The 22,732-nt window shown below is 43.9% G+C and overlaps 1 protein-coding gene across 2 annotated transcripts in view; it reads left to right on the plus strand.

The window, feature by feature from the left end:
• The first annotated feature begins 580 nt into the window (after window positions 1-580).
• SLC4A8 (solute carrier family 4 member 8) overlaps window positions 581-22,732 on the plus strand; it is a 66,224-nt gene continuing 44,072 nt past the window's right edge. For both annotated transcript variants that reach the window (XM_056120013.1, XM_056120014.1), the window contains exons 1-4: window positions 581-658; window positions 12,726-12,872; window positions 13,550-13,685; window positions 15,153-15,313. In XM_056120013.1, the coding sequence (XP_055975988.1) occupies window positions 12,755-12,872; window positions 13,550-13,685; window positions 15,153-15,313 (415 nt within the window). In that variant the 5' untranslated portion in view covers window positions 581-658; window positions 12,726-12,754. The remainder of the gene's footprint in view (window positions 659-12,725; window positions 12,873-13,549; window positions 13,686-15,152; window positions 15,314-22,732) is intronic.

The raw sequence follows: 22,732 nt of genomic DNA on the forward strand, positions 1-22,732 counted from the left end.
GTTCGGAGAGGTTGCAGGACTGTATGCTCCAGAAAATCCCAAGTATTTAATTGGGCAGTCCGGGTAAAGGCATGGGGGGCGCTTTTGGGGGCGCATGAGTGGCTGCAGGGGCTTTGGTGGGGGCAGGAACTGGCCCACACCCCTCCAAGATAGCCCCATAGCTCTCAGCTGGGGATAGGTATCTGGGGAATTTTTGTGGCTAGTTGATCTCTTTCAGGATTTACTTTGAGCCTCTGGAACAAGGCTGGTAATTGCGCTTCCATAGTGGTCTGTGGGGGTGGGACATGGGTGTGACTGCTGGACTTTCCGAAAGCCCTGGAAGATGTGGAGAGGTTTCCTATCCAGCCTCTGAGAAGGCTTGACTTTTCTAGACTGCTCACTTATAAAACAAGAAAGAAAGGTTGCTACCTTTGGGTCTCAGAGCTATTGTGAGATTCAAAAATTCAAGTTGATAATCAAGCAAACCACTGTATTTTCTCTCCTGTGTGGTATATCAGTGTGATATATACCAGGTACTTAAAATGGATTATTTAGTGATTGTCTACATACTTCTATGATTGTTTTATGTTTCAATAGAGACCAGATGAAGAAGCTGTGGTGGATCAGGGTGGGACCAGTACGATTCTCAATATTCACTATGAGAAAGAAGAGTTGGAAGGTAAGAATTGCTATTCTGGGCTTGCTTTTCAAGTTGTTGTTCGCTCTTGAGTATGTATCTCACTCGCTTGTCTATGTCCCTTTGCCTGCGTTTTTCACTCTGGAGAAGTATTCTCTCATGAACATGCGTTGCCTCTCTTTCCTCTCGCATCTTCCTAAGCAAGTTCTATCGAATGAAAACTATCTTGCTTCATAAAAAAATTGTTATCCTACTAGGGTAATTAACAAGAGGCAGTCGGACGTCATGAGACCTAGCTTTGAGGCCAATTTCTTTCTTACTAGCAGTAAGACCTAGGGGGAAAAATTCCTTAATTCCCTTAACGTGAATGAACTCATTTGAAAAAAAAATAAGTTTAATAATACTCGTCTCATCTTGGAATCTAATAAATAGCATATGAGGTACTGCTTTGAATACCACAAAGCGTATTTTAAATATTTTTAAATAAAGGCAAGTCACATGGCCTTGCACATATGCGGTTTACCCTTGTTCGAGGTCCTACTAGTACATATGCACCTGTGAGTCCTCCAGAGCACAGAATGAGGAATGTCTGCTGAGACTGCCAAGTACGACACGTCCCCTGATCTCCCAGTTTTTTTAAATGCGCTATTGAAAAGGTGAAGTACGGGGGCAGGAGCCATAGGACAGTGGGCAGGGCATTTTTTCTTGCATGCAGCTGACCCGGGTTCGATTCCCAGCATCCCATATGGTCCCCTGAGCACTTCCAGGAGTAATTCCTGAGTGCAGAGCCAGGAGTAACCCCTGTGCATCGCTGGGTGTGACCCAAAAAGAAAAAAAAAAGAAAATGTGAAGTACTCAGATCATTTTATTTTTGACAATTGCCTGGAAACATTAATAAAAGTTGGGGGGTATTTTCGTTGTTGTTTTTGGGTTTGGGGCCACACCCACCTGTGCTCAGGGCTCTGTGCTAAGGGATCACTCTTGGTAGACTCAAAGACCATATGGGTTGCCAGGGATTGAACCCGGATCAGCTGCATTCAGGACAGGCATTCTACCCACTGTATATCTCTCCAGCTCAATATAAATAAAGTGGAAAAAATTGTGATACTTTTTTGGTGGGGTGGGTATGCCAGGAATCAAACCCAGCACCTCACACAGACAAGGCAGTTGTTTTTAATTTTGAGATCCAACCCCCAAGTTTAATACTTTAAAAATATATTTTAGAACTGGAGCCATAGTTATGTGGGGTCAGCCTTGTACATGACTGACCCTGGTTTGTTTCCCTGTTCTGCATATGGTCTTGTGAGCACTTCCAGAATGATTGCTAAGCACTGAGCTGGAGTAGTCCAGGGGCCAGAGCAATAGTCTACCAGGTGGGGCATTTGCCTTCAATGCATCCAACCTTGGTTTGACCTCTACCACCCTATATGGTTCCCTAAGCACCACCAGGAGTGATCGCTGAGTGAGGATCCAGGAATAAGCCCAGAGCATAGCCAGGTATGACACCATTCATTCCCCTCCCCAAATAAATAAATAAATACACAAATAAATAAAACAAAACAAGCAGTATTCCCTGAGCACTGCTGGAAGTGGCATGACACCTTCCCCCATTAGTATTCTTTTTTAAGATTATAAAAGCAATTTATCAGAAAGTAATATTGAAATGCAATAAATACACAAGATGGTACACACTTACTTTCTTAAGGAATTGATTGGAGGAACTGGGAGATAACGAGTCAGGGACACATGTTCTACATGTGCAAGAATCCAAGTTTGTTTTCAGACTTTTTCTATCTACTGTTATTTTCCAGAGGTTTCCTGCATCTAATTTTTGGGCTTCTTCATCTTTTCCTCAATTTCTGTTGTTCTGCTGGTCTAGACCTAGTGTTTTTTTTTTCTATCACCTGCCATACTCTTCATTTCTTCATTGTAATTCTTTCATTTCAGCTTTTATGCTTTCTTACGCCTTGCTGACTCCCTGTGCCATTGTTTCTTTGAGCTCATTAAACATCCTCAACAGGCTGTCTCTAAAATCATTCTCCGAGAGCTTACAGAACTAATTTGTGTTGTCTGAGCCTTCTGTGTTACTATTTTCAAACTCACTGAAAAGGTGAACTTGTATGCATCCTTCTCACTGGGCTTGCTATGCTGAGGGTGAATCTTTGTAGTTAGCTCCTGTGGGAATCTCGGAGGGATTAGAAGGGGGGTTGCTTTTTCTTCCCTGCCCCGTGGCAGAAAGTGTACCTGTGAGCAGTGTGAGTTTTGGTAAGTAGTTTTGTTGTGTGATCACATGACTAAGGAGATATAGAGCTGGTCCTGTTGATGTGTCAGAGGTATGGAATGGAGGCTGCCAGGACCTAGCCAAAGGGCAGGGTAATCCTTCTCACTTCCAAAAAGGCCCAGCACAGCGGGGAGGGCATTTGCCTTGCAAGCGGCCGACCCGGGTTCAATTCCCAGCATCCCAAATGGTCCCCTGAGCACCGCCAGGAGTAATTCCCGAGTGCATGAGCCAGAAGTAACCCCTGTGTATCACCAGGCATGATCCAAAAAGCAAAAAAAAAAAAAAAAAAAAGAAAAAAAAAAGAAAAAAAAGGCCCCAGAGATGTTAGCTGGGAGATTAATCTCACTTGGAAGGGTGGTGGAACAAGCAGAGGTTCAGGAGGTCGGGGAGAGATCAAGTGTGGAGGCTACCAATTTAAAAAATTACTTTCAAAAACTCATTTTGGCAGCTGGGGAATATCTGACCTACAGGGGCAGAGCCCACTCTTGGCATTCACGTGGCCCAAGAATCATTGCCCTCCTCCTCCACACCACTAGGACCCCAAGTACTGCTGGATCTTAGTACTAAACCTTCAGGCCTGTACCACTTCATAGAGTGCCACTTGGTAGTAGCCCCTTAATTTTTTAAAAAATGCTGTTTTTATCCCATTCCCATTATCTTCTACCTAGTGTTTTCATCTCAACAAGGAAGGGGAAAGATAAACCTGTATTATATTCTTTAAGAGTTATTACACAGAGCTGAATAAAGTTTATTGAGAGGCAGAGAGATATGGGAAGCCTGGGTTTGATCCCCAGCACCACATGGACCTCACAGAGTGACCTGAGCACTGAGCTCATTAGCCTGTGATGTGGCCCCAAACCCACAACAGAACAAAAAATACCTCCTTGAAGTAGAAAGGAAGGGAGAGACGTTTTTGTTGATCTCTGTCTACTTTCCCCGATTCAGTAGCTCTTCCTTCTCCCCTCTAACCCCTCTCGGCTTCTCAGATGTCCAGTGCGTCTCTCCTCCAACTCCCCTTTTCCTCATGGATTCTAGTGTCCTGTTATGTGGTGAGAAGATGGTCCTACTGTAAATTACTCAGCTGAGCTCTGGATGGAGTGCAGTCCTCATGGTCCAACCAAGAGGATATGCTAGGCTTATTATTCTACTTACAGGTAGACGAGAACATTCCTAAATGGTTACTAATTTTGAGGACAAAGATCCAATGAGCCAAGACAACCGAACTGAAAGCAACAATGCCCTCATGGTGTAATGAGAGGGAAGAGAGACAACAGATCAGGGCAGAAGGAAGCGTGTTATTAGAGAACGGTTCATGTCCAGAGGAGTTTTTCTTACTGTTTGTTTTGTTTTCATTTGAGGGCCATACCCAGTGGTGCTCAGGCCTCACCCCTGGCCCTGTGCTCAGTCCTGGTGGGGCTCGGGACCATACGGGGTACCAGGGATTGAACCTGAATCACCTGTGTGCAAGGCAACTGCCCTGCGCACTGTAGTACAGCCCCCTCCAATGGAGTTTTAATGAGAACCCACATTTGGCTCAAAAGGCTCTGTGACTTCGCTGCAGCTTTCCCTGTGATGTTGAAGGCTACGATACAGCGACTTTCTAATGACTGAGACAGCATGTGAAATGTTCTCTCTGTATTGCGTGTTCCTGTGACTTTTTTTCCATCAAAGTTGAACAATCCCCAGAGAAAACTTGTCCTTTGGATGAGAAGGGCAAACGCTCAGTGGCTGACTCAGCCTCTGGGTCTGTAAGCATGAGAACTTGTGTGGGTGGTTCTGTGCCGGTCAGTGGAGTCAGATATATCAAGGTCAAGTTTTCTCATTTTGGCCAGACAGAGGAAAGAACCGATGTTGGTTTCAGCGAGTCTGAGGAGGAAAGGTTCTGGAAGTGGAAGGCCGACAGTTGTTGCATGGCATTTGATCAGTCACTTTGTACAGTGAGTCCTTTTGTTTTTCATGCAGTCCAGGCTGTTAGTTCAGTGTCATCCTTATTTTCTATGTGGGGAAACTGCTCATGTTGCCGAGTAGAAAGTGGAATAGGACTGTGATGGAATTCTTTCCCACACTTCTTACAAGGGAGACACTCACAGGTCACATTAACCAGCATTACCCACTCAGTCTCAACACTGTCTTCGTCATATAAACAGTTTTATGTGGAGGCTTCACGCTTCCTTCTGCCCTGATCTGTTGTCTCTCTTCCCTCTCATTACACCATGAGGGCATTGTTGCTTTCAGTTCAGTTGTCTTGGCTCATTGGATCTTTGTCCTCAAAATTAGTAACCATTTAGGAATGTTCTCGTCTACCTGTAAGTAGAATAATAAGCCTAGCATATCCTCTTGGTTGGACCATGAGGACTGCACTCCATCCAGAGCTCAGCTGAGTAATTTACAGTAGGACCATCTTCTCAGATAGTCAGTCACTAATAAAAATTTTTAAAAAATAAAAAAATAAAAATGAAACAAAACCAAAACATTCCTAATAGGAGCCAGCATCACCAGGGGATAGTCTATCGATTTTTTTGTCTTTTATATGTAACCTTTGAAAATGAGAATTTATGTTAGCATATAGCAGGTGGCAGCCTTTAAGTGCTACTCAGGGTTCCTAAGCAGTGCTCAGCCAACAGGGCCCGATAGTTCAATGCTTGGTCTGGTGATATGATACTACTGAGTCCCCGTAGTGCTGAAGACCACCAGGGTCACCCCAGCAGTGATCGAGATCACCAGGCCCATGTCTGATGATGTTAGACAGGTGGGTATTTGATGCTGGAAATTGAATTTGGAGCCTCATGCATGCAAAGCATGCGATGTAGCCTTTGGAGATCACTTGCTGGCTCCTAGTAGCATTGTTTTGGTTTTGTTTCATTCTTATTTTTTTTTATTTTTAAAACATTTTTATTAGTGAAACACCATGAGGCACAGTTGTAGACTTGCAAATTTTTGTGCTTGGATTTCAGTTATACAATGATCGAATATCCATCCTTCCACCAGTGCCCATTCTCTACCACCACGGGTCCCAGTATCCCTCCCACCTCCCACCCCTCCCATCCCACCCTGCCTCTGTGGCAGGGCATTCCCTTTTGTTCTCTCTCTCCTTTTGGGTGTTGTGCTTTGCAAAAGAGGCATTGAGTGGCACTCACCAAACGTGACTGTTTCGTTTTTAAAGCATTACGGGGAAATAGGTACCTCCACTTCAGGCCTCATGCAGTTTTAGAGCTGCTCTGCAGAGAGGAAGAGGAGTTGGGAATTACTGTGGTGTTGGCCTTCTTGTGGGTTCCACTCTGATTGACTTCTTTATTTTTTTATGGTGGTAGAGGTGGAGAGGGGTGGAGAGTAGACCATGTACAGCAACACAGCATTGCTTAGGATGTACTTTCGGTTCTGTGCTCAGGGGTCACTTCTGGTGGGGCTCGGGGTACCGCATGAGAACCAGAACCAGTTGCATATGCAAGGCAAGTGCTTTAACCTTTACACTATCTCTCAGGTCCCAGCTTTGGGATCGCTTTTTATCAGGGACTGGGGGAAAAGGGTCACCCAAGTGGTGTTCAGGCCCCCACTGGTGGTACTTTGCCAGTCAGGTCAGCTGTTTGATGCAAAGGTCAGAGGATGCTATGCTGCCTGCAGTCCTGGGGATTACCCAGACATACCATTTCTTCGGTGCTCAGGGGCCTCCAGGACTGCACCTGATGATGGTGAGACTCTGTGGTGCCAGGAATCGAACTGGGAGGGTGCATGTGCTAGGCCTGCCCATGACTGGGTTGCTGACTTGCTCTGAAGGCAGCCCTGGCATTCGGTGAGACTGCACTCAGGGTGGCTTCATCTTTTGAAAACATGAAATAAAATCAGTCTTGCTTTGATGGAAGGATAAGTACCTTGTGTTCTGATTGCATGTGTATGCCTGTAGGCACTGTGCCTGCAGATAAGTCTCTGGGTTTTCCTTCACTTTCACTGCACCCTTGATTCTGCATGATTAAACCATTCCCATTTTCAGAACCACTTCTGGGATTTAACCTCCAGACATTCTTAGAGACTCTGGTATATGTAGATTTGTTTGCACAAATTAATTCCATCAGTAGATAAGACGCATTAAACAATGACATTGCTCCTTTCTTTTTTGTATAAATGGGAAAAGTCAAAAGTGAACATTAGAACAGATTTCTAAAGATAAATTCACAAAGATCAATTAATAGTCCATGATATGCCTCAGTGGACTCTTCCAGGCCCAGAGGAGTAGAGAGCAGTTACTTTAATTAGAGCAGAGATTTATTTTTCAAAATTTTTTAAATCTGGAAGATCATTATTTTTGATGAGTACTAGATTATTATGGAACCCAGAGCAAGTTTAGTGCCTTCTAATAAGCTTTAAACAGAATGAGTCACTTGGTCATAAAAATGGCTCTTATTTGCTCCACATGACCGATTTCGTTTCTCCTTGTCATTTTTGACTTTGAGTCCATCTGCAGTCTGGGGGAGTGGAATGCCCTTTTGCATGCGCTGATCAGTTCTGCGTGCCTGCTGGGTCAGCGGTGCGTGAGGAAGACGCTCTGATGACAGGCCCAGGCCCCAGCAACAGATTCTCTCACAACTGTGCTCTCTGTCCTGCTCCATAAAATTCAGCCCTAGTTCATGAAAAATTTTCTTTGTATGTGTATACACATACTTACTGTAAAATTACATCCTTGGGCTGGAGTGATAGCACAAGCGGGTAGGGCGTTTGCCTTGCACGCGGCCGACCCGGGTTCGATTCCCAGCATCCCATATGGTCCCCTGAGCACCGCCAGGAGTCACTCCTGAGTGCAGAGCCAGAAGTAACCCCTGAGCATCGCCAGGTGTGACCCAAAAAGCAAAATAAATAAATAAAAAAATAAAATTACACCCTTTCTGAAATTTTACTAAGTGAATTTTTGCGTTTATACCCAGCAACCAACGAATAGGTTTGACAATGACTAGAACAAAGAATAAATGAATAATTGTGGAGGAAGGTGAAGTCTGGGAGATTTGGCTGGTAGATCAGAGGGACAAAAATGACGTCAATGGGAGAGTATTTAAAAGGTCAGCGAATGATTTAAGGATTAGTTTAGTGAAATAATCAAATTCTGAGGGAATAGTTAGAGGAAAACAGATTCTACTGGTGCTGCCATTTCCTAGTGTTGATCTGTATCTTATCTTTTCTGCTGACCGAGAAAATCCCAGTCCTTGCTTCAGAATCCCCTGCCTAGAAACTTATACCTGGTTTTCTAACAGCCACTTGCTCATTTTTAGCCCTGACTGACCCCTACTGGGGTTTATTTTCATTTCTTCCCATCTCTGGTGTTTCAGAACAGCAGTTGTTTCAGAGGCACTGTAGTTGGTTAATGTTTGTGGAAACTCATTGAACCCAGGTCGCTTTTTCAGAGAAGGAGCCGTCTCACCACGCTTTCCTTTCCTTTCTATAGAGCTGGCAGAGGGTGCCTTAGACCTGCCCAGTGGAAAGCATCACCATCTAGGGCAGTGGTTTTCACAGATTAACGTTAGTGTTCAGCCATTTTCTGCCTGTGGAAAGGTCACTGCTGGTTAACACTTGGTTTGCGTGGATCAAGTGGCGGAATGGAGCAGGTCAGCGCTGCCCAAGATGCTCTGTGTAAGTGGTAGTATGTATAGTACATCATTTATTTATGGTTTCTGGGCCACAGCAGTGCTGGGGCTTATTTCTGGCTCCAAGCTCACTGCCCAAGGGTCGTTCCTGGGCGTACTGGGAGACCATACAGTGCTGAGGATCTAAGCTAGGGCTCCTGTATGCGGTGCACGCGCTCCAGCGAGTTCAACTGTCTCCCTGGTTCTGTGTACAACGTTTTTGCCAGAATGTGCTGAGTCACTTGTTAACAACACGTCTTAGTCACAAGCAGTACACTTTGTCATCCCTGAGCATTCTTAAATTTACCACGTATTATTTGCCAATACTGTGTTGTGGTATTTTAGAAAGTGAAGTTATTGCACAATAAAGATCGAAACATTACATAATGGAGACAAAAGAAGTCAAATAGCAGAACCTTTTAACTTTGTTCCAGTTGTTTTGGGGTCACACCTGGTAGTGCTCAGGGCTTACTTCTGGCTCTGTACACCGGAAACATTGTTGGCGGTGCTTGCTTGGAATGCCGGGGATTGAACCCAGGTTGACTGTGTGCAAAGCAGATGCCCTACCTGCTGACTATCACTCCAGACCCCACCTTTTAACTTTTTTTAAAAGTAAGAATAATAGAAGAAAATAGTGATAACAAGGAAGGAATTCAAGTACTCCTGCTTCAAATTTAGAAGAAATAAGGGGGAAAATGTGATATTTCAGAATGTACAATAAAAACAGAAAAAAAGAAAGGAAATTATTACAATAAGAACTTAAAGCTTGGTTTTGCTATAGCCCCTGGCAGTAAACTATGGCGTATGTGGACACCTTGTATGTGGCATGTTCTGAAATTCTGTCAAATGCTGCTCAGACTTCCAAACTTGCTAGTTATGTGTGCTCAAAGCATGGTAACCTTAGCAAATAAGCCAGTGGATTTTAGTGACATATTATAAGAACCATATTAACATAGTATGGTGGAACATTTGTTAACAGATGGTATCTTATTAAGATGGCATTCAGTTTAGTCATTTTCACACTTCATAGTGTTCACTGATGATTTCAGGCATCTGGAATCCCATATCTTAGCAACCACACCTTGCTGATTCTGTATTTTTGATTCAGTGAAGTTGCAAGATAACTGGAGCTGATGATTAGCGGGAAGCAAGATGGGTAGTTGATTAATTTTTAAGCACAGGATACAGCAAGTGCATACAAAAACGCCAGCTAAGGATTCTGGGGATTTAGAGGAAGGACAAGGCACAGTTGATTGAGGAGATAGAAATAATAGCAAGAAGGAAGGCATTGCCCTGAATCTTGAAGGAGTGAGTCCAGTTAGTGTCCAAAAAGCATCGACACATTTGTGGAACAGAAGTTTGGCTCAGAGAAAAGAGTTTGAGATCATAGTGGGTATAGCAGCCAAGGCTACGAGGAGGAGACAGAGTGAAAACTAGCCATTATATTGCTGGTATAAACGGAGAAGTTATACATCTCTAGATCTCCACCTCCCCCAATGTTTATTCAGTTTGAGCACATATTGGGTTTCTATATTTGTTGCTTTTCAGTTGCTTGCATAGTCTTTAAGAAGCCTTTCCTCTTTCCTCCCCGTGGAATGTATTATTTGTCCCAGAGGAAGAAAAGATTAGAAAGGAGTTTGGGGCCTGAAATTTTGGGAGCATGAAATAATCCCGGCGGCAGGATATAGCTGTGATCAGAATAGTACTTCAGGAGGATTAATATGGTGTGTGCCATAGGAAGCAGGCCCCTGGCATTGTCAAAACGAGAGATAAACGTTCGACATCCATAATCCGGAGGTTGTTACGCTGAGGGACAAAGGGTGGTGGTGGGAATCTAAGGTAAATGAACTATCGAGACTGGAAAGTGGGAAAAAAAAAAACAGGGATACTATGAGCAGAAACAGAAGAAATGAGTATGATCCTGATTTGAGATGGGGGGGGGGGAGGTTTGCTTATAGTGAACTAAACCACAATAAGATTTTCAGGGTCATTTCTAGAAATTAACTTTGAAATCTGTAACTTTCTTTTTTTCTCCTTTTTTTTTTTTTGCTTTTTGGGTCACACCTGGCAATGGAGAGGGGTTCCTCCTGGCCCTGCACTCAGGAGTTACCTCTGGCACTGCTCAGGGGACCATATGGGATGCTGGGGATTGAACCCAGGCTGGCTGCGTGCAAGACAAACGCCCTACACTCTGTGATATCGCTCCAGCCCCCCAGGAACTTTCTTTGATGCAGGTTGTGAATGGGCCAGATAAGCACAATCAGAGAGAGACCAAATGAGCCAGGGAGGACAGTGGTCCAGGAGCACCAGGAGGAACCGGTGGACAGAGGATTCCATCAGGAACGTTCTGGATGCTCAAGACACTTTTTGAGCCAAATGGAGAGAAATGTAAGATGATAGAGATTGGAAGAGAAAGTGGGCTTTGGCGTCCTGAACGAGGGCAGTTTCAGTGGCTATAGACAGAGGTTATAGAAAAGAAATGTGAGAAAATGGAACGAAGTCAATAGAAGTTGCTGAAAATGGTTTGGTGGAGAAGGGCAGAGGATAAGGTAGAAACTCGTGAGGACGGGGCTGCACCGGCAGTTTCTTTTCCGAATCCGTGGGTCTTGAGACCGTGGGAGCCAAGAGAAAGCTGAGGGCAGGGCTAGGTGGAGGCAAGAGGCTGGAGATAATTGATGGAGGGTGATCCTTGGGCCATAGCAGGTGATGCCCTTTAATGGAAGTCGAGCCAGGGAGGAGCGAGCCAGGTGAAGTGGAATGAGTTCACACGAGAGAGCCTGTGTTCTCAGTAAACTCAAAAGTTATATGACCTGCTTGGGGGGCGGGGGGGGGAAGGAAATGTGTATAGGATTATGGGCATGAAGAAAATGACTAAAGATGGAAACATCTTTTTGGGGTGAAAGATGTGGAGAACTAGACTGAGTACTGAGTACCGAGGATTAAGTAGTCAAGGCTCTTCGTGTTGGGGATGGCAGGATTTCTGAAGCTATGGATTCTGGACTCAGGCTTGGTAAGTGAATGCATGAGAAGTCAGGTGAGAGATGTGTAAAAGTCTCAAAAAAGAAAAAAAAACCAAAAAAGTCTCCAACAAAACAACAACAAAGCTGGAAGAAAGTCTTTAGAAGCAATGAAGAAATAGGAAAGGAAAAATCAGAAAGGAAAGCTGTGGATCATTTATTTCCTTACAACATTCAATGTCCCTTCCTATTAGTCGCCTTGTAAGTCTGTAACATTTAATACCTCTCCCTCACTTTGCTTATGATTTGCAACCAGTCTCATAGTATTCTAGATCGTGTGTTCTATAACTAAATCCAGGATGTAGCTCCAAAGTTAAGCACCTTCCTTACACCTGTGAGGCTCTGGGTTCAATCCCCAGCACCACTGAAAAGCAAACAAGACTACAAACAATGGAAACTACTCTCGAATATGTCTGTGCACGTGTATGTATAGATATATATGTTTAAGTTGCTAGTTATTTTCTTTCCCTTATCTTTTTTATATTTTCTTAGTTTAAATAATAAGCGTTTAGTATTAATTTTGTTTGCTTAGTTTTTTTTGTGGTCCTCCAGTGCTCAGAACTTAGTCCTAACTCAGCATCTAGGGACTAGTCAGCATAATGTGACTTAGGGGCACACATGGGGTGCTGGGGATTGAACCATGGTGGGTCATGTGCAAGGCAAGAACCCTATCTGCTGTACTATCATTCTAGCACGTAGTCTTCCTTTTTATTACTTATTTTGCAGCAACAGGGATTGAGCCCAGGGCCTCAATATTAGTTTTCTTTTTTAAGGACAGCCACAAAAAGATCATTTGCTCTAGGCACGTGACTAGCAAATGATGAGTCAGGTTTTTTGGCATAGACAAATAATACTTGAGTACTCAACCACTTTTTCTAGTCTCACTTGTTATGATTGTCCTAGAGCAATTTTTTCCAGTTGCCTAGTCAAATTTTAATTGCAACAACTAGCATCCGTATTGACCTTTAATGTTTCTAGATCATGTCCACACACATTATTTCCTTGAATCTTTACAGTTCCTCCTTTGAGGTTTGCAGTTATGTGTAGGGTGATGGTCTCTCTTACTTAAGTCCTTGAAATCTTGTTGCTCTAGAGTTTTACGTAAGCCCAAGAACTATATTCTTTTTCCCCCCTCCTCTCAAATTTGCTAAATCTGTTTTAGTAAAGAAGTTTTTATCATCACCTTTTTTTCCTTTTTCCAGGCCACAGAACTTTGTATGTGGGGGTTCGGATGCCCCTGGGCCGGCAGAGCCATCGGCACCACCGAAGCCATGGCCAGAAGCACCGGAGACGAGGACGGGGCAAAGGAGCCAGCCAAGGAGAGGAAGGTCCAGAGGCTCTGGCCCATGGTAACACCCTCGGGAGAGAGGGTGGGATCCGTGACTCGGGGGCTTGGTGAGGCAGAGGGAATGTAGGACGGACATTAGGCAGGTGCTCTGCATTCACTAGTCCTTCTGTAGAGTTTGCAGAACGTGCTTCCAAGAAGAAATGCCTGTAAGAATCAAAATTGTCTTGTAGGGATTGGGGAGATAGCTCAGAGAACTGGATCTCATACTTGGCATGTGGGAGTTTTGGGTTTGGTTCTTGATACCACATGGTCCCGAGTACCACCAGATTTGCCCCCCTAGCACCGAGCTAGGAGTTAGCCCCAAGTGTGCCCCCCGAAACAACCAACACAAAGTATCTTCTTGAAGATTTTCTATTTTAAGTTTCCAAAAAACAGTACTGTAGTAGGTGAGATCATTTGCTAGGGAATTAGTTATTACTTTTGACCATATTAATCAGATTTCTAGTTTCTTGCCATTTTCCTCAAGTGGACTTAGGTAATTTTTTTCCCCTCATAAAACTGCTTCCCAAAAAAGAAACTTTTTTTCTGGAAAGAAATCATTTTGATCTGCATTCAGGATTTGTCTTCTGTTTGTTCTTGAAGTTATAAAGCATCCTAGATGTGCTAAGGGTGTTAGAATGCTATTTCTGTTCTGAGTTAAGGCTGAGAGCAGACCTTTCTCTCTGGTTGGTTTTTCAGACACTCCATCTCAGCGTGTTCAGTTCATTCTTGGCACCGAGGAGGATGAAGAGCATGTGCCACATGAGCTTTTCACAGAGCTAGATGAGATCTGTATGAAAGAGGGAGAAGACGCAGAATGGAAAGAGACAGCCAGGTGAGGCGCTCGAGTAACCTGTGTCTAGATGTGCTTGGGCTGGCAACTGTGTACCTTTCAGCAAGTGACAGTCCCATCAGCCTTTCATGTCTTCCTGGCAGCGGTGGTTACTGAAATGAGGACTGCTTTTCCACAGTCCTCTGTAGGAAGATGTTTTCGTCACATCTATGCCAATTGACTTTGACCTTGGCACCGTGGGCGACACATGGACCTGCAGTAGGCTGTCTCTTTATTTGTTGGCGGCCAAGAGTAGCTCACAAGTCGCCCTGATGCTGTAGGCCTGACTTAGAAGAGGCCTCGATCTGGTCCAGCAGACATAACATATGTCTAGACTTCTCTTACAAGTGAATATTGGGCACTTTAGGCTTTAATTTGCTAGAAGTACCAGAAGTTTTAAGGCTTTAATTTCCTGAGGGAGAATCCAACCTCAGAGAAACCCTGTGAATTATAGCCGTCTTGATAGTAGGCTTTCTGACGAGTTGGCTGTGCTTGTGGAGGTTCAAACCCCTCAGGTTAGGGGCAGGGGTGATGCTGGAACAGGAAAGGCACTTGCCTTGCATCAGGCCAACCTAGGTTTGGTCCCTGGAGCTCCATGTGGTTCCCTCAGCGCTGCCAGGAATGATTCCTGAGCACAGAGCCAGAAGTAAGCCCTGAGCACCACCAGGTGTGGTCTCCTCCCAGAAACACCCTCAGATGAATAGGGCAATATCTCGGGCTCTAATAACGCACCACGGAGTCTCGTGGATGCAAAAATGGCATGCCGGAGCCCTGATAAAGGAGGCAAGTAGGTTATTAGCTAACAGTAGCTCCATTTCTCATCGGAATGGCTCTTCCTGAATGCCTGCTCTATCCATGGACATTCTTTTTGGATAGAGATGACTGAAAAAGCCAGTCGCCTTGATGCTAACCAAGAAGGCAATTAGTCTATTCATTCTGTCTTTGTAAACACTTAAAGGTCATACAGATAGACTTTTATTTAAAAAAAAAAGCAATATGAATGTGACTCAACAACTGTATCCAAACAATACAAATTAGATTTTTATTTTTGGAGTTCAGGGAGTGAATGCACAGCCTTATGCACGCAAGGCCTGCATGGTACCGAAGAACCGCATCCCCGCCCCATAATTATATTTATTTTTAAATTGTGTAATTATAGAAAATGAGAAAATAAAGATAAAATAAGGCAATAGAAATTATTTGTAATCCTACTATCGCAGGGATAATGAGGAATATAACATTTGGTGTCTTATGCTTCTGTTTTTATAAAATGAATATGGAATCAAACTTTATGCAGGTTTCCAGTGTCATTTAACCTACTTAGCAGAGTAGCCTGAAATATAGATTACAGTAGATTGCAGTGTTCAGTGACATTATTCAGATTTTTTCTTTGTCGATTGCATTAACAACTTCTTCTTGAGAAATCCTTGTTTTCCATATCTGGCACCTAGTCATTTGCCATGTTTTCAGGTGGCTGAAGTTTGAAGAAGATGTAGAGGATGGGGGAGAACGTTGGAGCAAGCCTTATGTGGCGACGCTTTCACTGCACAGTCTTTTTGAACTAAGAAGCTGTCTTATTAATGGAACAGTCCTTCTAGACATGCGAGCCAATAGCATAGAAGAAATTTCAGGTAAGGGTTGGTGAAGGAAATAGGAACTGTTCTATAAATTAAGAAGTGTGGTGTAGAGAAAATAATTCATGAAAGTCACTTGACCCTCCTAATGTCAGTGTTCATAGCTGTGGGACAGCTTCGAAACTAAGGAACTTCTGCATTTAGTTCACAAACTCATCATGGGTTTCAGAAGGCATGGTGTTTAGTCTTTCACGTGTGTGTGTGAAAAAATACTTTATATTCGTTCCTGCTACGTACCAATCATCCCCATTTAAAATTGAAAAAATGTGTATTTGAGACTAATAAGAAATTTTATTTTTATTATTTTTTAACCATAGTACCAATATTATTTCATAAGGACAATGTGGTGTTTAGTCTTTATTTACCTATTCATTCAGCAAACATTTACTGTACGCTTGATATTGTGTTGCTTGTAGGGAAATTAAAAATGAGGTGAAATTTTCACTCTCATTGAGCTCACCTTCTAGTGGGAAAAGTCGCTATAGAAACAGCAATTAATAAACATTTTATAAGCAGCAGTAGATATGTTCTGATAATAATTAGCGAAAGAGGCAACTGGGAGTTGCGCAGAAAAGAATTAAAGGTTTTTACAAGACAGCTAGGGAAGACATAGAAAATTGAGCCAGTTTACCCTCACTTCTTCAGCATGATAAAGGGAGATGCCTGATGGAGTCTTCTTATTTGGATGAATACCCTGTTGTAAGTACTCTTAACTCTCTGCATGGGGACCATGTGCTAATAAGGACTGACTATCGGGCTCCAGGATGTAATGAACTCTGACTTATCTCTCCAGCCCACTTCAGGTGTGTGTGAGCCTGTGACCACCTACCTCAGAAATGCTTCTGTCTTCCATGTGATCTCATCTGTCTCTCAGAGGATGTATGTCATTGGATTGGGTGCTCAGCACAATAATACAGGATATATTTGGTCTTTAATTTTGTAGGATGCTCAGGGATTACTCTGGCTCTGCACTCAGGAATTACACCTGGTGGGGCTTGGGGTGAGGGTGAACTATTGGAATGCTGGGAAATGAGTCCAGGTCAGCTGTGTACAAGGCAAGCACCCTAACCCCTGTACTATCATTTGGCCCCAATCCAGGATAATTTTGAAAGGACTTTTTTAAAAAAAATTGATTAATTTTTAATTGAATCACTGTGAAATACAGTTACAAGGTTTCATGTGTGAGTTAAAATCATACAATGTTCAAACACCCATCCCTCCACCAGAGCACATTCCCCACTACCAATCTCCCCAGTATATACCCCCTTTCCCACCCTCCCCCTGCCTCCCTGGCAGACAGTTTTCCCCATACTGTCTTTCTACTTTTGGGCATTATGGTTTGCAATACAGATACTGAGAGGGCATCACGTTTGGTCCTTTATCGACTTTCAGCACACATCTCCCATCCCCACCGATCCCTCCAACCATCATTTTCTTTTTGATCCCTTCTCTATTCCAGCTGCCTTCTCCCCCCTGCTCATGAGGAGGCTTCCAACTATGGAGCAGTCTTTCTGACCCTTGTGTCTACTATCCTTGGGTGTCAGTCTCATATTATGTTATTTTGTACTCCAATTTTGTGAGTGTTTTTGTTTGGGAGGCCATACCCAGAGGTACTGAAGTGACTCCCAGGCATGATACTCAAGGGGTCATCCTGACATCCTGCATCTTGGCAGTGCTTGCAGGACCACACAGCACTAGGGACTAAACTCAGAATGTTCGCCTGCTAAGCTGTAGCCCTTTGATTGATCTCCCACCCCTGAGGAATTTTTCTTTTGCAAACTTTAAGTGATAGGAGAGTCAGAAAAAAAATAGATAGACATATATATCACTTGACTTAATCACTTGACATCCTGTTACTCATCGATTTGCTCAAGTGGACACCAGTAACGTCTTCTTTCATCTCTGTCGCGTGCTAGTGTAGCCCAATGGCGTCTGCTCATTCTTGGAACACAAAGAGCCACAAACCAATCGTTTTTAGGTCTTGATGAAGAAGTCTGACCATCTTGTAGGTGGGTGGCCACACGATCTTTTGACATCCCGTGGAATCCAGTCCACAACGGAATCTAGTCCAGCAGTCATCTCCAAATCTCATTATGTGTCCAGCCCATCTGATTTTGGATGCCTTGGCAAATGAGACAGAATCCCTGATTCTTGACTGTTTACGGAGGTCGGAACTCTGGATTCTTTCTCTCATTTGAGTGAAGTGTCATACTCCAAGCATAGTTCTTTCAATTCCTCTTTGGGAGACCCAAATAGCATTCTCATCCTGTTTTCGTAGGGCCCAGGTCTCTGAGGCGTATGTTAATGCAGGAAGAACAGTGGAATTGAAGAGATGTGCCCAGAGCCAGAGGTCCTTCATCCTCTTAGCTATTTCTTCGACACTCTTGAAGGCGTTCCAAGCCACTCTCTTCATCCTGCGCAACTCAGGTGCCAGGTCATTCGTCATGTTGACTACTCGACCTAGGTACACATAACTGTTTAATTCAGAGATGTTCATTCCATTGAGAGTGAATGGAGCATCAGGAACGAGACTGTTTCTCATAAACGTTGTCTTCATGAGATTCAGCTGTAGTCTGACCTTTCCACACTCATGGTTGAAGTCAGCCAGCATTTGTGCTGCTTGGCTAATGTTTGGTGTTATTAGAACAATGTCATCAGAGAAGTGGAGGTGGTGTAGTTGCTGACCGTCTATCATCACTCCCATTCCTTCCCATTCCAGTCATCACATGACATTCTCGAGGGTGGCACTAAAGAGTTTCGGTGAAATGGTATCACCCTGCCGAACCCCTCTCTTGATATGGATGATCACTTCCTTGTAGAATGGTGAGATCTTGGTAGTGAATCCATAATACAGGTCACGGAGGATCCTGATGTATTGAGTTTGAATGCCCTGTTTGACTAGGGCTTTGATGACTGCTTCAATCTCAACAGAATCAAAGAAGATTTAAAGAAGTTTAAATCAATGAACGTTAGACAGAGTGGCATCTTGAGCTCCCGAGAAACCTCAGTGAGCTTGGTTATCATGTGGATATGGTCGATCATGCTGAATCCTTTTCGGAACCTGACTTGCTCGCATGGTTGTCCTTCATCTAGTGTTCTGCCAATCCTATTCAGGATGACTTGAGTGAACAGCTTGTAGACAACAGACAACAGGCAGATCAGGCAATAGTTGCCAGTGTCGTGGATGTCTCCCTTCTTGTACAATAGTACAGTCCTGCTGGTTTTCCATTGGGATGGAACCTTGCATTCAGACAGGTAGCATGTGAAGAGCTAAGCCAGTGTATTGATGAAAACTGGCAGCAGGTTCTTCAGGTGTTCAGGTATGACCTTGTCTGCGCTGGGGGCTCTTCGCTTCTTTACTGACGAAATGGTGTGTCGAATTTCGGAAGGGAGAACTTTGGGAATGACATATCCATCCTGTGGAATTTGGTATGTGGGCAGGTGGACATGGCTATCGAAGAGATCCAAGTAGAAGTCGTGGATAATATTCTCCATTGTCCTTCTGGAAGATGTGAGAGATCCATCAGGATGTTGGAAGGCAGTCATCTTGGTCTTGTAGTTGGCAAAGGACAGGCGGACATTGCGAATGCTTTTCCTGGCTTCTGCTGCATCTGCCAGCACTGTTGCTCTTCTCTCTTTGATATCTTTGATTATTTCTCTGCACTCCTTTGCGAGCTCGGACGTTTGCTTGTGATTGCCTGAGGCTTGCGCCAAGCCACGTTGACAAATGAGCTCAAGAGTTTTCGAAGACGGGCTAGAAAGATAGCTCAGTGGGTAGGGCATTTGCCTTGCATGTGGCCGACCCAGGTTCGATTCTCAGCATCCCATATGGTCCCCTGAGCACCGCCAGGGGTAATTCCTGAGTGCCGAGCAAGGAGTAACCCCTGTGCATTGCCAGGTGTTACCCAAAAAGGAAAAAAAAAAGAATTTTCAAAGACAGTCGTCTTTTTTGTGGCTATCTCTCTCTCTCGGCATTCCTTGCACAATCATGGAGGTGCTGAGCCAGTCTATCATATTTCTCGTCAGTGTTGTCAACGGCGGCATCTTCCCATGTTGCCGCAATAGTGCCAAACAGCTCCCAGTTGATAGTCGTTCTGGGAGTTTTCTTCTTAAACTTTGCAGCCCTTTCTTCCCACTCCATGAAGTAGAATTTTGCACAAAGGAGATGGTGGCCCAATCCCATTTGGAATTTTGGGACAACAGCAGCATTGGTTAGGCAAAACCCTCGATTGAATATCATGTGGTCAATTTCATTGTGGAATCATCCGCCCAGAGACTCCCATGTCCAACGTTTATATTTGGTCTTCTGGAATTGTGAGTTACCATGGATGGTCTTGGTCGATGTGATGAACTCAGACAGTCTCTCACCCTGATGGTTCCATTCTAGGCCATGGGTCCCGATGTGGAATTCTTCGGATGATCTTCTTGGTCCTCTCTTGGCATTAAAATCACCGACAATGATCTTGTAGAAGGTGTGGTCTTCTTTATAGAACTTCTCCAGCTCCATGTAGAACTTCTCAATTTCTGCTTCATCATAATTGGATGTTGGTGCGTAGACAATGAAGATAGAAACTGCCAGCAGGGAGCCACATCTATTCAAGTGTAATCATCTGATTCGGGTTGTTAGACATTTGAATGAATCAGTGCTCATAGCCAAGTTCATGTTGACAAGGACACCAACACCACTGATGCCTCTTTTGTCGCATGTTCCGAGGAACAGTTCTTCTCCAGTCTCGAAAACAGCGTGATGTGATTGATGCCTTCTCGTCATCGTCAGACCAATGATGTTGTACTTGATCTTTCACGCTTGCAACATTAGGTTATCCCATGCCAGCATATGTGCATTGAAAGTACAGACAGTCATTTTTATCCTTCTTCATTTTGGCATCCTAGTTCGGCCTTGAGATTTTATCAGCCTCTCCTTCCTCATCCTTCTTAATGCTGCCATATTGGTGGCTTTTTCAGGGTCAAGGGAATGAGATCCATTGTATTTACTGGTTTTGGCATATTGAATATGCCACAGATCGCTTGCCAGGCTGTGTCGTGTGGGCAGGTTATTCTTGGTAGCTTGCCAGGCTCTCCGAGAGGGATAGAGGCTTTTAGTGCAGCCTCTAATCACCTTTGTAGGTGTTCCCATGGTTCAAACCATATTTGAACCCTATCAAATATGGTATGGTAATCTTGGAAGAGGGGTATTAAGTGTCTTATGATGTGTCGTGTGGCCGCTTTGCAGCCATGCAGTCTGGAAAGCATACAGGAGTGTGGCAGTGGCTGGGTAGTGGAGGTAGTGGAGGTCTGCCAGTGAGGTATTTATCTGGTACTGGTAGGGTGGGTCTTCTGTGTATAATCCCTGGGTCACCGGAGGTTGGTGGAAGCAGACAGGGCAGGGTAGGGTGGGTCTTCTAGTTTTAATTCCCTGGTCTCTGGAGATTGGTGGGAGCAAGCAGAGGATCTCTGTTCCCATGTCCCGTTGAGCCTGGAGTCCAAGGTCACAGAGTTCCACTTACTTGGTTCTGTGGGGCTTCACTTTTGTGTCTTGGCCTGAGATATATATATATATATATATATATATATATATATATTTGGGAGAACGGAGCAGGCAAAGAAGGACTGGAAACATGGAAACATGCTTACAGTGTGGGGGCAAGGAACTCAACAATATAAGGATTAAAGATAAACGTGGATGCAGCTTGAATAATATATATCATATATACTCACATATGTGTATGTGATTGGGTGCTTAGTTTATTATTCTTACGGGTTTTATGTATATGAAACCCATATATATGATATGTATTTGTATATATATCATATATATAATATATTTGGCATTGGGCCACACACAGAGATGCTTACTTTTCACTCCTGCTGCTGCACTCCAGAATTAGTCCTGGTGGTGCTCAGGACACTATATGGGATGCTGGGGTTGAACTGGGTCAGCTTTGTGCAAGGCAAGCACCTTACATGCTGTGCTATCCCTTCGTCCCCACAGCTTGGATATTTGAAATAGAATTTGTTCATTGCTTCTAGCAAGTATTAGTCATGGAGCTGAAACCTTGGGAAATCTTGGGAATTAAGTCTGTAGGATTGAAGTAAAACTGCCGTGGTTTATCTGTTAGATACGTGTCATATTTATTAACTATATATCAAGTCTTGACTCTGAATCAGCACCTTATGTATATTATCACCTAATTTTCCTTAACAGCCTTCTAAGGTGGGTGGTATGGTGGTATAAGTTTCATATTACAAATGAGAAATTGAGATACTGAGAGATTATGTAACTTGCCCAAAAGCACACAGAGAAAATCAGAATAGAATGTAGGCCTTTGTTTCTAAAACTTATATTGTCTGTCTGTCTGTTTGTTTATTTATTTATTTATTTATTTATTTATTGTGGGGAGTGCTGGGGTTAGGGACACACTGGACGGTACTGGGGGGCTGCTCCCAGCTCTGTGCTCAGGGGTAACTCCTCGTGGTACCAGGGAACCATGTGGCTCGAGAAATCAAGTCAGCTGTATGCACGGCATTGCCTTCCCTGCTATGCTGCCTCTCCCGCCTCTGGAGCCTGGGCTGTTGACAGCTGTGCCAACCACCTCTCAGTAGCGGGCACTGGGATTCTTGATCTCCTTACCTCTGCTCTGCTTCACACGTTAAAGATGATCCTTCATGTTAATTGTCTGGGAGCTCAATTATCCTTACGGGGTTCCTCTTTAAATAATAATTTTTTAAAATTATACTTTAGCAACATGATTACAACAGATATTAGCTGTCATAGTTTCAATGAACTAAAGTTAGTGTATTGTCACTACACCGAGGTGCCCCGACCTCTGTTATTATGTGTCACCTCTAGCCCACCTCTTCCTCCCTCCCCCGCCCCCTTATGTCATAGTTCTTCTTTAGAAACATAGAAATGTTAAAAATTCCTGAGGTGCTGGTTGAAGACATAATAAAGCCAGTACAGCACTTGCCTTATAGGTGGCTGGTCCAGGTTTAATCCCCAGCATTGAACAACATGGGGAGGGAGCCCTGAGCCCTGAGCCAGAAATAAGCCCTGTGCACTGCCAGATATGGCCCCCAACAAACCCAAAATAAAAATGATCCTTGAGGAAATTTCACAATTGACAGGGTAAAAATGGATGATACTGTGAGTTTCAAGTCATTCCTGGATTCGAGTCCTGGCTCTGCAATTTACTAGACATGTGACCAGGGATTTTCCTACATTTGGGCCTTGGTTTCTTTTTTTTTTTTATTAGTGAAACACCATGAGGTACATTTGTAGACTTTTGGGTTTCAGGTATACAATGATCGAGAACCCATCCCTCCACCAGTGCCCATTCTCTACTACCAATGATCCTAGCGTCCCTCCCATCCCCCCATCCCCCCATCGCACCCTGCCTCTGTGGCAAGGCACTCCCT

This window comes from Sorex fumeus, unplaced genomic scaffold, assembly GCF_029834395.1.
Source record: "Sorex fumeus unplaced genomic scaffold, SorFum_2.1 ptg000042l, whole genome shotgun sequence".
NCBI lineage: Eukaryota > Metazoa > Chordata > Mammalia > Eulipotyphla > Soricidae > Sorex > Sorex fumeus.